Below are 16,689 nucleotides of genomic sequence, written 5' to 3'. Positions count from 1 at the left end.
GTTGGAAGCATGGAATTGTCCAAAATGTTTTGGTATCCTGGAGCATTCAAAGTTCATTTCACTGGCACTAAGGGGCCAAGCCCAGCTCCTGAAAAACAACCCCACACCATAATTCCTCCTCCTGCACAATGCAGTCCGAAATGTACCGTGGCTCTACCACTTTGTGGCTGAGTTGCTGTTGTTCCCAAACTCTTCCATTTTCTTATAATAAAGCCGACAGTTGACTTTGGAAAGGAAATTTCACGACTGGATTTGTTGCACAGGTGGCATCCTATGACAGTTCCACGCTGGAAATCACTGAAAGCGGCCCATTCTTTCACAAATGTTTGTAGAAACAGTCTCCGTTACTAAGTGCTTGATTGTATACACCTGTGGTTGGGCCAAGTGATTAGGACACCTGATTCTCATCATTTGGATGGGTGGCCAAATACTTTTGGCAATATAGTGTACATATTACACACATAGGCTATCATAACACTTTATACTTTTATACATTTTTCTTCATTTTTTGCTCCTTCTTTCACTATAATCAACTTTTTAATCTAATAAGTCTATTTCTCCATATAAGTAGGTAGTAATGATGATAATAAAGGTAAAATATTATTATTCTTTATCATAATGGTAGGAGACCACGGGGAAGACCCAGGACACGGTGGACAGACTATGTCACCCAGCTGGCCTGGGAACACCTCGGGAAGAGCTGGAAGAAGTAGCTGGGGAAAGGGAAGTCAGGGCTTCTCTGCTTGGGCTGCTGCCCCCGCGACCTGACTTCGGATAAGCGGAGGAAGATGGATGGATGGTATTGTTATTAATACATTTGAGATGATAGTAATGGAGATAATAGAAATACATATTCTTCTTCTTTGTTATTAGTAGTATTATTGTTCTAATAATACCATATATATTGTATATAATATAAAATATAAATGAATTATGGTGTAATAATGACCAATGTTAGTACTGTATTATTACTGTTTAATTCACTAATTACTTTTTCATACATTTAATATGCAGTATTTACAAAAATATGAATATTTTCTGTTTTTTCACAAGTCTTTTTTCTTCTTAACATGTATTCATGTTAAACAAATAATGGACGGCAGGTACCTTGGCGTGATGACGTCAGGGTGAAGGTGCGAACACGTGACACCGTCGTGGCGCCGAGCGACATCATCACGCTGGTGGCGGGCCGCAGGAGGAGGAGGAGACTGCAAAGGTGTGACCTCCATCGCCCGAGTGGCCTCCGAGTCATTCAGAGGACCTGGAAGAAGACGACAGCTTCATTTTGCTTTTGTAAAAGAGTCTAATATCTTTTAAAAGTTGCACCGACATCATGAATTTGTTGTTTTTCGTCCTTCTGGCCGTGCAAATGCAGAGCGTGTCTCCCGGTGAGTTGTTTTTATTTACAACTTCTTTGTAACATCTTAAGTGGACTGAAGTTGTTCCATATTCTTGTATTATTTTTCTTCTTTATTCTTCTGTTGTTGTAGTTTTATTGATTGAGACTTGTATTAGTAGATTGCACAGAAATGTACATATTCTGTACAATTGACCACTAAATGGTAACACCCCAATACGTTTTTCAACTTGTTTAAGTCAGGGTCCACGTTAATCAATTCATGGTAATTGTAGTCTTACTTTATCTCATTATTATTTTTGTCAACACTTTTTTCTTGTCTTTACTTCGTCATTGAATAAGTTATTTAGCTACACAATGTCTGTGACTTCCAATCAATGTTATAAAATGTTATTTCAACTCACTTTTTAATGCAACATAATATAAATGAGTGTGTATTCATATTAACCACATAAATAAAGTATATTAAATAGATAGATAGTACTTTATTGATTCCTTCAGGAGAGTTCCCTCAGAGAAATAAAAATTCCAGCAGAATTGAGATCGAATTTAAAAAGTAAAAAGTAAATAATGCGGGTATAAATGGAAATAAAATAGAAAATATAATAATAACAGTAAAAATAAAAAGCAAAAATAAGAATAAATATATAATATTAAAAAAATATATATAACAGGAGAAACTAGGCATTAGTGACCATGTTATGAAAATGTATTGCACTGTTTTTAATTGCTTTTTAATATATGTTGATGATATGAAACAGAGCTCAAAAACACTCTTTGTTGCTGTCGGTGTTTCATCCACCAAAGCGCTTGTCTGGTATCTTGTCATAAATCTGCTCTTCGCTGTCTTTTGACATGTCGTGAATTAAAAAGTATGGATAGATGGAGTCACAGAAGGGTGGTTAACGATGGTGAGGGAGGTGCTCCAGCTGGGCTGTATTAAGATGCTGGTTATTGTATTAGCCATGGCCCTCACCAGACCCCTTTAACCGGGGTACGTGCCCCAGGATAAATGAGCTGCAGGCCAGTACTGGGGGCTGACTGAACACCGCCCGGATAAAACAAAAATTCTAAACCAAATGAAACATTATTGCATGACTACTGTTGAAGTCACGTAATAATGAAACAGCGACAGGGTGGCAGGAACAGGAGATAAGAAAGAGGGAGTTAAGGTCTGGAGCCTTTTAAACTAACTAATAAGTTGTTATCAAGTCTGTTAAAAAATGCATTTGTATCAAGGCAAGTCAGGGTGCTGGAGGATGGGGAGTGGGGTGGGGGGGGGGGGGGGGGGTGTTGATGAGACAAAGTGGGAGTACGGAAACTGAAACAAGTCAGGAGCGACGACACCCACACTGTAAAAAATGACCTTCGGCAAGCAATTGTTAAATAGCAACAGTGAAACACCTTAAAATCTAAAATAGTTTATCACAGCAGTGGATTCCTGCAAACCAAGAAAGAGTAGATAACCTAAATGACTCTGCACAATCCATGGTAAAATACCGGCAGCGGTGATTGCCAGGAGGTCACCTTGAAAAATACAGTCACGATGTATAGGACATGACGATATGTTGACGTAGAATCCGATTTATTACAATTTACGGTACAATAGTGGCCGGTGTGTTTGCCAGGGATTCACTGTAAAATAAATGAGGGCCAATTTTAATGTTGCCAATCAGCCTATCCCCAGGTGCATGTCTTTGGAGGTTGGGAGGAGGCCGGAGAGAACCCACACAGAACATGCAAACTGAAAACATATCAAAGCCAAGACCTTCTCCCTGTGAGGCATAAGTGCTAACCACTGTCACACCGTGCTGCCCTGTCAGCAAGGGGGGCGGGCTGGAGCCTACCCCAGCATCACTGGGGCGGAAGTCGCCACCTTACTGCAGGGCCAAAACATTTACACTCACATTCACACACTAGGGACTATTTAGTGTTGCCAATCGACCTATCCCCAAGTACTTAACTTTATTTAACCCACAATACCAGAAATGTGACATAAAAGTGACATATTTGTAAACAAATGAAAGCAGTCAAATGTGAGAGTAAACACAAAATGGTTATTATTCACTGTTAAAGGAGCCATATGTAATAATGTGGCCAGAAAAGGTACTGCAATCCTGATCAAAATTCTGTAGTCCCCTCCCTCTCTCCCTGACAGAGGTTGCCAGATACGCAGCCGAATCCAGCTCCATGGACTGGGCTTGTCCAAGGAACTTCCACCTCTTACTAAGGGTTGAGGTGCTGGGACCGTAAATGCTGAATAGACAAGCGTTTTGTCAATAACAAATCTCTAGCCAACATATTTTACACAGACATTTTCAGGAAGAAGCACGTCATGCCTGCGTACAATATCACAACAAATAGCAACCATATGGTTGTTTTCAGTACTATCAGAAAACAAAGACTAAAACAAACTACAACCAACACTAGCAATGTTTATACTGGTGAAAATAAGTAGAGCATGCTTAGCAGCCTAATGTACGCCTAGGGATGATGTTTGATAAGAAATTATCGGGTTCGAGCCCATTATCGAATCCTCTTATCGAACCGATTCCTTATCGATTCTCTTATCGAATCCAGATAGGTTGTTGTATATGGAAAAAAACACAATATTTGGTTTAACAAAAGCTCACTTTTATTTTATAAGAAAAAACTAAAATAAAATAAATAAATAAATATTGACTGTTACCCCCCTAAAAAAATAAAATAAATAAATATTGACTGTTGTTACCCAAAGTATATTAAGTGGGATTTTTCAGAAAAACAAATATATACAGTAACACAAAAACAACCTCTTTCTGTGATCACTATAGGTGTATAAATAATAATATAGTGTTAAATAAAATCAGTCCCTTGGGCACAAAACTGAAAATAATACAGCTCTCCAAAAAGTGCACTTCTGCTGCTATTGGAACATACTAACTACACACACAGGCAGACAGCTAACAAACAATCCAAGACGTCTAATAAAGTTCCAAAGCAGATTAATCCATTTAGGCTCTTTATTGTTGTTGATCTTACTTTGTCTTTTCCTATCTTTACTTTTGTCTTGCACTCGACTGTTATTATTATTTATTTTTTTAACTGAAATACACACAATGACAAATGTATAAGCTATGTGATTCAATTAAAATACTGAAATGTAATACACAATATGTAAATATTAGCTTCACACAAATATACAGTACTATCATCAAACAAATACTTCTGAGTGTTGAAACTATTTCGATGGTGGAAATACACGACTGGCAGCCATTTTAAGTCCTCAAAACATCCATTGAAACAGTGCACAAAAATCGTTTTTCAGTAAACTTCTTACTACCAAATTGAACCACTTTCCACCTTAATATTGAGTTATATAAACAAGTTAAACAGTTTATTTACAGACTTATCTTTTCCAAGGCTTGTAAGAGCTAACACAACTTGTCTACTTCTCAATTGTCTCATGAACTTAACTGACGTCGCCAACCCGGTTGTGCCCAAACTATTGACGCTTAGTATTTTCATATCGCCACAAGGTGTCAGTAAGAGTGTACAATCAAATGGGCATAACATTGCCCATTTGGGATTCGTTCCCAGGGATTCGAATAAAGAACCAACTATTTTTCTTTACTATAGTGGCCTCGATAACGGTAACCGGTTCTCAAAAAGGCATTCGAGTCCATGGAATCGGTTCTTTTCTTATCGGACAACCGGGAGAATCGGTTTCGGACATCATCCCTATGTACGCTCAAAACTAAAGAGGAGACATTTTACTAAGCGGTGTCTATAGGCTACACGAACGAGGAATTATTTTATCATGTGATTTGTCTGTCTCCATACCTTTCACATTGCCATGATGACAGCCGGGCTAATGTTGGAACCCATTTCCTCAGCGTATCAGTATGTTGAGAAGGAAATAGGCACTGACACTACCGATATATTCACATTGCTTTTATTAATCAAAAATATATTTGGGCCTGTCAGTTGGATGACACATTGACAGACAGGCTAATGGGCATATATTTCCCCCGTTATCTTATATGTCGATGTGTCATTGACTGGGCTAGCATGCTAAGCATTACACTAGGAGCTGAGCACCATCACACTAAGCATTGGTTGCAGGAACATACTAGCTTTGTTAGACAAGATCATAGACTGTATTGGACAATATAGTTTACATACCCAATGTCCATTTCCAATTATTACAAGTAATAAGAAAAAATAAATTCCTTACTTACCTATCAAGGAGGAAATTAACAAGTTGGCGTCAGATGAAAAAAATCTTCTCCCCCTTCAATCGTCTCCATCTTTCAAAGGCATCCCTGATACAAATCCTTGTTTTGTTCCTGGCTTTGTCATGAATAAGTTGAGAATGGTAACAAGGCCTTTTAGATTTACTAAGGTCTGACATGTTTAGTAACTTTACCAGTGGCAGTTGCCAGACGAAGAGGGCGGTGCGTAACTGGCACCCTGGATGTGACACACTCAGACTTTCTAATTAGTCAAACAGTAGAGGGCGGGACATCGAAATGAAGACAATAACAAGATTTCGGGGCTGTAAATCTAATTTTGTTATGAGAATATCCCGGCTGAATTACTGTTATCAGTTATAGAGGTATTGGAAAAGAACATGATTTATTAATGCCTTTTGACATATAAGGGCCATTTAATGATGACTTGACATGAAATTCTTACATATTAAATGTGTTGAAGTTGTTTGGGCGTATACGCAGTTGAACTTGAAATTATTCAACCCCCCACTGTAAAAAAAAAAAAAAAAAGATATTTATTTTCAATTTCTAAAGATGGCGCATTATAAAATATAATATTTTTTTAAAATAATTACTATTACTATAATGATTACAATAATTAAACATATTTATTTTTGTTAATATTATTATTGATATCATTATCATTATTGTCAATAATACTATTTTTATTTCTGAGATCATTGGAAGTGCACAGATGGCGGCCATCCTTGGAACAGCTCACATATTGTGAAAAGTGTTGTGTCTCTAAGCTGCAGGCGGTAGCTGAGACATGATGGAGATGACCCAGCAGAACAGCAAAGGACTGGGGAGAACTGCATACAATTAAAATAATAATACAAATGTTTTCAGCAGTTTTGTTGGTGGGGAGAACTGCATACAATTAAGATAACAATACAAATGTTTTCAGCAGTTTTGTTGGTTTATAGCAAGTTATTGACATTTGCAAATTTGTAATTATAATTTCTAATGTGTTGAACAGTGTTTTCTGGGCAACTGTTAACACGAAATTAATAAAATGAGGATGACAACATAAAATGTTGTATTTTTGATCAAGAACACAATATGATTTGCGCTTTCTAAAACTAAAACTCTTAAAGTCTTCTTGGTTTTTTTTGGTTTACTTTCAGTGATTCACGGACTGGAGTATTTCATATATATAGAATCTGAAGATTCAAACATCATAAAGTACAAAGAAGTGTGCCACCTGGATGGAGTTAAGATTACGCAATATGACGACACCAACAGGAACGTCCTCCCCCAACAGAACTGGATGAAGAAGATCACAGCAGAGGATCCACAGTACTGGCAGAGAGCGACAGAGACCAGTGTTGCTGCTGAGCATTTCTGTACAAGCATGTATGAACCTCACATGAAGTATTACACCAGACCTGAAGGTTTGTTTATGTTGAACTTTTGACAGTCAAATGTGTTTAATGTGCTCTTTAATACGTACTTTAAGTTATATTTACCTTTAAGATATCACAGATATCTTGTCTCTTTCCTTCCCAGAATGACCTTTTAAAAAATACAAGATTAGTGTATTAGCATGTGTATGTATGTGTGTGTGTGTGTGTGTGTGTGTGTGTGTGAGAGAGAGATTCTATTTTGCTCATTAGGAGACACAATTTTCTGCACATCGAAGTGAGTCCGATATAGTCGGACTCACTTCGACGCACAGGAAGTGCTCTGGAACCAGTTCTCTCGAGAGGGGCTGGACTCTCTTCCACTCTGGCGTTGCCGGCAATGAGAGGCGACGGGCTGGGGTGGCAATTCTTGTTGCCCCCCGGCTCAAAGCCTGCACGTTGGAGTTCAACCCGGTGGACGAGAGGGTAGCTTCCCTCCGCCTTCGGGTGGGGGGACGGGTCCTGACTGTGGTTTGCGCTTACGCGCCAAACCGCAGCTCAGAGTACCCACCCTTTTTGGATTCGCTCGAGGGAGTACTTGAGAGTGCTCCCCCGGGTGATTCCTTCGTTCTACTGGGGGACTTCAATGCTCATGTTGGCAGCGACAGTGAAACCTGGAGAGGCGTGATTGGGAAGAATGGCCGCCCGGATCTGAACCCGAGTGGTGTTCTGTTATTGGACTTTTGTGCCCGTCACAGATTGTCCATAATGAACACCATGTTCGAACATAAGGGTGTCCATATGTGCACTTGGCACCAGGACACCCTAGGCCGCAGTTCCATGATCGACTTTGTGGTTGTGTCATCGGATTTGCGGCCTCATGTTTTGGACACTCGGGTGAAGAGAGGGGCGGAGCTTTCAACCGATCACCACCTGGTGGTGAGTTGGCTGCGATGGTGGGGGAGGATGCCGGACAGACCTGGCAGGCCCAAACGCATTGTGAGGGTTTGCTGGGAACGTCTGGCAGAGTCTCCTGTCAGAGAGAGTTTCAATTCCCACCTCCGGAAGAACTTTGAACATGTCACGAGGGAGGTGCTGGACATTGAGTCCTTGTGGACCATGTTCCGCGCCTCTATTGTCGAGGCAGCTGATTGGAGCTGTGGCCACAAGGTAGTTGGTGCCTGTCGTGGCGGTAATTCTAGAACCCGTTGGTGGACACCGGCGGTGAGGGATGCCGTCAAGCTGAAGGAGTCCTATCGGGTTCTTTTGGCTCATAGGACTCCTGAGGCAGCGGACAGGTACCGACAGGCCAAACGGTGTGCGGCTTCAGCGGTTGCGGAGGCAAAAACGCGGACATGGGAGGAGTTCGGGGAAGCCATGGAAAACGACTTCCGGACGGCTTTGAAGCAATTCTGGACCACCATCCGCCGCCTCAGGAAGGGGAAGCAGTGCACTATCAACACCGTGTATGGTGAGGATGGTGTTCTGCTGACCTCGACTGCGGATGTTGTGGATCGGTGGAGGGAATACTTCGAAGACCTCCTCAATCCCACCAACACGTCCTCCTATGAGGAAGCAGTGCCTGGGGAATCTGTGGTGGGCTCTTCTATTTCTGGGGCTGAGGCTGCTGAGGTAGTTAAAAAGCTCCTCGGTGGCAAGGCCCCGGGGGTGGATGAGATCCGCCCGGAGTTCCTTAAGGCTCTGGATGCTGTGGGGCTGTCTTGGTTGACAAGACTCTGCAGCATCGCGTGGACATCGGGGGCGGTACCTCTGGATTGGCAGACCGGGGTGGTGGTTCCTCTCTTTAAGAAGGGGAACCGGAGGGTGTGTTCTAACTATCGTGGGATCACACTCCTCAGCCTTCCCGGTAAGGTCTATTCAGGTGTACTGGAGAGGAGGCTACGCCGGATAGTCGAACCTCGGATTCAGGAGGAACAGTGTGTTTTTCGTCCTGGTCGTGGAACTGTGGACCAGCTCTATACTCTCGGCAGGGTCCTTGAGGGTGCATGGGAGTTTGCCCAACCAGTCTACATGTGTTTTGTGGACTTGGAGAAGGCATTCGACCGTGTCCCTCGGGAAGTCCTGTGGGGAGTGCTCAGAGAGTATGGGGTATCGGACTGTCTGATTTTGGCGGTCCGCTCCCTGTATGATCAGTGTCAGAGCTTGGTCCGCATTGCCGGCAGTAAGTCGGACACGTTTCCAGTGAGGGTTGGACTCCGCCTAGGCTGCCCTTTGTCACCGATTCTGTTCATAACTTTTATGGATAGAATTTCTAGGCGCAGTCAAGGCGTTGAGGGGATCCGGTTTGGTAGCTGCAGGATTAGGTCTCTGCTTTTTGCAGATGATGTGGTCCTGATGGCTTCATCTGGCCAGGATCTTCAGCTCTCGCTGGATCGGTTCGCAGCCGAGTGTGAAGCGACTGGGATGAGAATCAGCACCTCCAAGTCCGAGTCCATGGTTCTCGCCCGGAAAAGGGTGGAATGCCATCTTCGGGTTGGGGAGGAGACTCTTCCCCAAGTGGAGGTGTTCAAGTACCTCGGAGTCTTGTTCACGAGTGAGGGAAGAGTGGATCGTGAGATCGACAGGCGGATCGGTGCGGCATCTTCAGTAATGCGGACGCTGTATCGATTCGTTGTGGTGAAGAAGGAGCTGAGCCGGAAGGCAAAGCTCTCAATTTACCGGTCGATCTACGTTCCCATCCTCACCTATAGTCATGAGCTTTGGGTTATGACCGAAAGGACAAGATCACGGGTACAAGTGGCCGAAATGAGTTTCCTCCGCCGGGTGGCAGGGCTCTCCCTTAGAGATAGGGTGAGAAGCTCTGTCATCCGGGGGGAGCTCAAAGTAAAGCCGCTGCTCCTCCACATCGAGAGGAGCCAGATGAGGTGGTTCGGGGATCTGGTCAGGATGCCACCCGATCGCCTCCCTCGGGAGGTGTTTAGGGCACGTCCGACCGGTAGGAGGCCACGGGGAAGACCCAGGACACGTTGGGAAGACTATGTCTCCCGGCTGGCCTGGGAACGCCTCGGGATCCCCGGGAGGAGCTGGACGAAGTGGCTGGGGAGAGGGAAGTCTGGGCTTCCCTGCTTAGGCTGCTGCCCCCGCGACCCGACCTCGGATAAGCGGAAGAAGGTGGATGGATGGATGGAATTTTCTGCACAGAAGCTTGGTAGATAGTTTGCACATGTTTTTATACACACAAATCGTCAGTAGATCAGGCCCTAAGTGGGGATGATTTTTACTGAATCTGGACTCTTGGGTACTCGTCTCAGTCAACTCGTTCGCTTCCTTGAGTCAGTAAAATGAAGCTAGTTTCAAATAAATACTTTGTGTTACTCTCTTAGATACTTACCTAGCTCAGTGGGATTCTGGATGCCAATGGAATGACGACACTGATGAGGTCACAGGTTGGTATTGGGATATGTTTGATGGAGAAGATGACTTTGTGGAAGACCAGCCATTGACATGGACCGCAGCAAAAGAACAAACGGATCCCCCCCGGCTGATCTGGGAGGACGGCATAGCTCCACCAGTGTACTTAAAGGACTATGTTGAGAATTGTACTTCTTACTTGAAGAAGTACTTGAGTGTCCTATTGAGAACAGGTACAATTATACTTTCACTTTCACATTTGTAACCATGTTAGCTTGCTCCCTTTAAAAACATTACTAGCATTACAAACTATACTCTTTTCCTTTTCTCTCTTTTTTTTACATCTTTTTTCTCTCCATATTGTCCTCTGTTCATATGTGGCCTCACTTCCTGTGCAGACCTTCCAATGGTGTCTCTAAACCAGACGACACAGTCTTCTCCATTCAGCTGCAACGCAACAGGTTTCTACCCCGATAAAGCCGTCATGTTTTGGAGGAAAGACGGCGAGAAGCTCCTTGAGGGTGTGGAGCAAACAGAAATGCTCGAAAACCAGGACGGAACCTTCCAGATGTCGGTGAACCTGAATGCGACGGGCGACATGGAGGGCAAGTACGAATGTGTGTTTCAGATGACTGGTGTCAAGGAGGACATCGTCACCAAGCTGGAGAGCAGAGGCGTCCTGAGCAACTTGAGCGGTGAAGGTGAGATAGACACATTTGGTTAACTTGCACAATGATGTAGATGTTTCCCATTAGAAGTCTAAATCACTATTTTTCATCCATGCTATGTAAGTAGCTGTTTCAGCTGCTACTATGTACGACTAATTATTGGTCCAGTTATCAACCCCAACACGGACCAACAAACCCATTTATCAATTTATTGTGTGAATCACTTAACTTTGCACTTGATCATTTTTCATATCCAGACCTCAATACAACCACATCTGGTGACACAACCACTGAGAGCCAAGCCACGATCCGACCTAGTACCACCAGTGGCAGCTTCGATGTCACCACTGAGAGCAACAAAACCACCACCCGACCTAGTACCACCAGTGGCACCTTGGATGTCACCACTGAGAGCAACAAAGCCACCACCCGACCTAGTACCACCAGTGGCACCTTGGATGTCACCACTGAGAGCAACAAAGCCACCACCCGACCTAGTACCACCAGTGGCACCTTGGATGTCACCACTGAGAGCAACAAAACCACCACCCGACCTAGTACCACCAGTGGCACCTTGGATGTCACCACTGAGAGCAACAAAGCCACCACCCGACCTAGTACCACCAGTGGCACCTTGGATGTCACCACTGAGAGCAACAAAGCCACCACCCGACCTAGTACCACCAGTGGCACCTTGGATGTCACCACTGAGAGCAACAAAGCCACCACCCGACCTAGTACCACCAGTGGCACCTTGGATGTCACCACTGAGAGCAACAAAGCCACCACCCGACCTAGTACCACCAGTGGCACCTTGGATGTCACCACTGAGAGCAACAAACCCACCACCCAACCAACTCTTGAGCTCAGCAAGGCCAAAGATCTTCTGGAAGGGAAACAGACACCATTAGAAGGTTTCAGACTATAAATATGGGATTTTAACAGAAAACCTAAATATATTCTGGGTGGTCATTTAAACATTGAGAGAAGTGATTGGATTAGTGCAAGAAATCAATAATCATTTACTGAACTTGCAAAAAGCAGTATGTGTTTCTCTGTGCAGCACCACAGTGACATTCATTGTAGCCATTGATTAAACTGTGATAAATATTTTTAATTATATTATATTCTTTGTCATGATGACAATGTTTGATGTTTACAAGCAACCGAGTTGTGCTTTTTTCTCTCAACAGACAAGGTGTGCGTCATCTGTGTTGTTGCCACGTCGGTGATCCTTACGGCGGTGTTCTGTCTGTTGGTCATCATCATCATCATCGTGATGGTCAAGCGTTACAGGAAGAGACATGGTGAGGGACATATCTTCTCTGTCTTCTTCTCAGTGCAGCATCACTCTCTGCACTTCCTAGGAGTAATGTGAACCTTCTGCAAGAGCACACAAGACACAGTTTCGCACATCTAACTTTAACATGTGTTCTTGTGCTAAAGATCGGAAGAATGAGACATGATCCATATATGTTCACCTTATGGTTAGCAACTGGAAAACACCCGTTGTTTTGTCCTACTTTTCCGACACCTTCCCCCTTTAATAGTGTTTAATACAAACCCCGTTTCCATATGAGTTGGGAAATTGTGTTAGATGTAAAATTAAACGGAATACAATGATTTGCAAATCCTTTTCAACCTATATTCAATTGAATGCACTACAAAGACAAGATATTTGATGTTCAAACTCATAAACTTTATTTATTTTTGCAAATAATAATTAACTTAGAATTTCATGGCTGCAACACGTGCCAAAGTAGTTGGGAAAGGGCATGTTCACCACTGTGTTATATGGCCTTTCCTTTTAACAACACTCAGTAAACGTTTGGGAACTGAGGAGACACATTTTTTAAGCTTCTCAGGTGGAATTCTTTCCATTCTTGCTTGATGTACAGCTTAAGTTGTTCAACAGTCCGGGGGTCTCCGTTGTGCTATTTTAGGCTTCATAATGTGCCACACATTTTCAATGGGAAACAGGTCTGGACTACAGGCAGGCTAGTCTAGTACCCGCACTCAACTATGAAGCCACGGTGATTTAACACGTGGCTTGGCATTGTCTTGCTGAAATAAGCAGGGGCGTCCATGGTAACGTTGCTTGGATGGCAACATATGTTGCTCCAAAACCTGTATGTACCTTTCAGCATTAATGGCGCCTTCACAGATGTGTAAGTTACCCATGTCTTGGGCACTAATACACCCCCATACCATCACAGATGCTGGCGTTTCAACTTTGCGCCTATAACAATCCGGATGGTTCTTTTCCTCTTTGGTCCGGAGGACACGACGTCCACAGTTTCCAAAAACAATTTGAAATGTGGACTCGTCAGACCACAGAACACTTTTCCACTTTGTATCAGTCCATCTTAGATGAGCTCAGGCCCAGCGAAACTGATGGCGTTTCTGGGTGTTATTGATAAACGGGATTCGCCTTGCATAGGAGAGTTTTAACTTGCACTTACAGATGTAGCGACCAACTGTAGTTACTGACAGTGGGTTTCTGAAGTGTTCCTGAGCCCATGTGGTGATATCCTTTACACACTGATGTCGCTTGTTGATGCAGTACAGCCTGAGGGATCGAAGGTCATGGGCTTAGCTGCTTACGTGCAGTGATTTCTCCAGATTCTCTGAACCTTTTGATGATATTACGGACCGTAGATGGTGAAATCCCTAAATTCCTTGCAATAGCTGGTTGAGAAAGGTTTTTCTTAAACTGTTCAACAATTTGCTCACGCATTTGTTGACAAAGTGGTGACCCTAACCCCATCCTTGTTTGTGAATGACTGAGCATTTCATGGAATCTACTTTTATACCCGATCACGGCACCCACCTGTTCCCAATTTGCCTGTTCACCTGTGGGATGTTCCAAATAAGTGTTTGATGAGCATTCCTCAACTTTATCAGTATTTATTGCCACCTTTCCCAACTTCTTTGTCACGTGTCGCTGGCATCAAATTCTAAAGTTAATGATTATTTGCAAAAAAAAAAAAGATCAGTTTGAACATCAAATATGTTGTCTTTGTAGCATATTCAACTGAATATGGGTTGAAAATGATTTACAAATCATTGTATTCCGTTTATATTTACATCTAACACAATTTCCCAACTCATATGGAAACGGGGTTTGTAGTAATAGTTTAATAGTTTTCCAATAATGGAACTTAATTTTTTTTATAATCTTCACCGACAGCACAACAGAATATATCCTCATTTTCAGGTGGCATCATGTGTGCACATACTTGCCAACCCTCCCGGATTTTCCGGGAGACTCCCGAAATTCAGCGCCTCTCCCGAAAACCTCCCGGGACAAATTTTCTCCCGAAAATCTCCCGAAATTCAGGCGGAGCTGTAGGCCACGCCCCCTCCAGCTCCATGTGGACCTGAGTGACGTGTCGACAGCCTGCTTTCACGTCCGCTTTCCCACAATATAAACAGCATGCCTGCCCAAACACGTTATAACTGTAGAATGATGGAGGGCGAGTTCTTGGTTTCTTATGTGGGTTTATTGTTAGGCAGTTTCATTAACGTCCTCCCAGCGCGGTAACAACACACAACAACAGCAGTCACGTTTTTGTCTACCGTAAAGCAGTTTGTCTGCCTTAAACAGCAATGTTCTGACACTCTTAAACAGGACAATACTGCCATCTACTGTACATGCATATGTGACAATAACATTTACTGCTTTTAGGGAGTGCAGTGCACAATTGCGCACATAGCAAGGAGATGAAGCAGAATGCATCATCAGAGAGGGTGTTCAGCATGGTTAGAAAAATAGTGACAGAGAATAGAACAAGGATGGACAATTCAACCCTTAACTCAACAATGAGTAGATGAGTGTTATGTGTGTGTTTATGTGTAGATAAATGAACACTGAAATTCAAGTATTTCTCTTATTTATATATATATATATATATATATATATATATATATATATATATATATATATATATATATATATATACATATATATATATATATATATATATAGCTAGAATTCACTGAAAGTCAAGTATTTCTTATATATACAGTATATATATATGAAATACTTGACTTGGTGAATTCTAGCTGTAAATATACTCCTCCCCTCTTAACCACACCCCCGCCCCAACCATGCCCCCCCCCCCCCCCCCCCCCCGACCACGCACCACCCCCACCTTCCGAAATCGGAGGTCTCAAGTTTGGCAAGTATGTGTGTGCACATTTATTTTGCTGACTCATTAAGAATGAATCGTAGTCAGGAAAGAATAGCAGCACTCTGCTTCTTCATGTTTCTGAGTCTCACCTGAAAAATCTGATGCGAGCGATGAGGAACCTTCTGGTTGTACTTCACCATGTGTGAGGTGTTTGGTTAGCGTGAGTAACTCGGTAACGGTGCGGTGTTTGTCCGACAGCTCCCGATCCGGTCGTCCTTATCTCAATGAGTACGCTGGCTGAGTGAGACACGGCAGATGGTGAGTTAACTTACAAGGATTGTTTGCCCTTCCAAATGTTCTTTGGACTTTGGGTGAAGATGATCTACAACTTGGATTCACTTTTGTGGGTAATATGCTGTCATCTTCTTCCTCCAGGACTGCTTGTGCACTGGAACAACGAGATGTCTCCATCATCATTTCACTTGGAGATGAGATGTACTTTGTTCTTCATGATACATTAGTATTATACTCATGTTTTACCATGCAATGGCTCCTTTGGATGCTTAGAAAACATGTTATGATCATATCATGTTTTTGGTGTTTCTTACTGATTTTAATCTTTAAGTGTGTGTTGAAATGCAAGCTAAGAGTCGTGGTATCACCACTGTTTATAGATGAATATCATGTGTCACATTTATTTCAATGAATCAATTTGTTCATTTTGGTTCTTAAAGGAGGACCAATCAGAAAGTCAATTCAAGAGAACACATGAAGAGACCAAGAGAAACAATTATGTTTTTTACAGCACAAACTGAAAACCAAATAAGATTAAATACCTGAGATGAAAGCATAAAGTATTATAATTTGGTATCACCTTACATTACTAACAATAAGCTCCATGATATGCCAAATATGGATTTGTCAAAATTCAAGTGGAATGTTCTTGTTCTGTTGGTGGACACTCGTTAAAAGCAATACCATTCCAGTGTGACCACAGCGTTGTCTCTCTATTTTTAGTTAAGTCATTTTAGAGTTTACCTTTGACTAATAACCTTTAACAGTTAATTTTGTTTGACCAGAGTGACAATTTAAATGTTAAAAAGTTAGATGCCTGCATTACACAAGTGATATTAATCATGAAAATTAAGATTATTTTTCTTTTTGCAGCGGCAAGCCTTCTTAACATTATTGTACGAATAATGTTAAAATAACATTGTTAATTGTGTCGATAATAAAGATTTTTTGATTGCAAGTCCTGTTTCGTTGATTCTGTGGTTTCCAATGGAAAAGCTGGTTTTGAACTAAACTGTCAATACATGATCCATCTTAACTTCATTTGACCCTCAGGGACACCTGATCTTTATTTGGGACAACAATTGAGCTACCAAGAGGCAGCAATACACTATTTTTAATGATAATGACAACATCCATCCATCTTCTTTTACTGTATACCAGAAAAAGTACAGTCATGTTCAGTTATGTTCTGTCAGTCATGACCCCTAAGATGCAGAGACTGGGGATGGCAGGCAGGTAGAAATTGTATTTAATAGTCAAAACACAAAA

General features: G+C 42.3%; 1 protein-coding gene across 1 annotated transcript; it reads left to right on the top strand.

Annotated features, from left to right (window-relative positions):
- Positions 1 to 1,175: 1,175 nt before the first annotated feature.
- Positions 1,176 to 16,378, top strand: LOC133617308 (uncharacterized). The gene is made up of 8 exons (XM_061977245.2): positions 1,176 to 1,388; positions 6,738 to 7,004; positions 10,298 to 10,558; positions 10,724 to 11,026; positions 11,251 to 11,907; positions 12,187 to 12,300; positions 15,385 to 15,444; positions 15,562 to 16,378. The coding sequence occupies exons 1-7, from the start codon at positions 1,334 to 1,336 to the stop codon at positions 15,429 to 15,431; spliced, it is 1,704 nt and encodes a 567-aa protein (XP_061833229.2). The 5' UTR covers positions 1,176 to 1,333; the 3' UTR covers positions 15,432 to 15,444; positions 15,562 to 16,378.
- The last annotated feature ends 311 nt before the right edge of the window (positions 16,379 to 16,689 follow it).

Source organism: Nerophis lumbriciformis, linkage group LG16, assembly GCF_033978685.3.
Source record: "Nerophis lumbriciformis linkage group LG16, RoL_Nlum_v2.1, whole genome shotgun sequence".
NCBI classification, from domain to species: Eukaryota; Metazoa; Chordata; class Actinopteri; order Syngnathiformes; family Syngnathidae; genus Nerophis; species Nerophis lumbriciformis.
The sequence above is the reverse complement of the archived record's forward strand: the minus strand, read 5'-3'. Positions and strand labels throughout refer to the sequence as shown.

What these genes read in the sequence shown, in the direction of transcription:
- LOC133617308 (XM_061977245.2), top strand. Translation starts at nt 1,334, where the DNA reads ATGAATTTGTTGTTTTTCGTCCTTCTGGCCGTGCAAATGCAGAGCGTG. An exon ending in GAGCAACTTGAGCGGTGAAG is followed by an intron (nt 11,027 to 11,250) that starts GTGAGATAGACA and finishes TTTCATATCCAG; the next exon opens with ACCTCAATACAACCACATCT. An exon ending in GAAACAGACACCATTAGAAG is followed by an intron (nt 11,908 to 12,186) that starts GTTTCAGACTAT and finishes TTCTCTCAACAG; the next exon opens with ACAAGGTGTGCGTCATCTGT.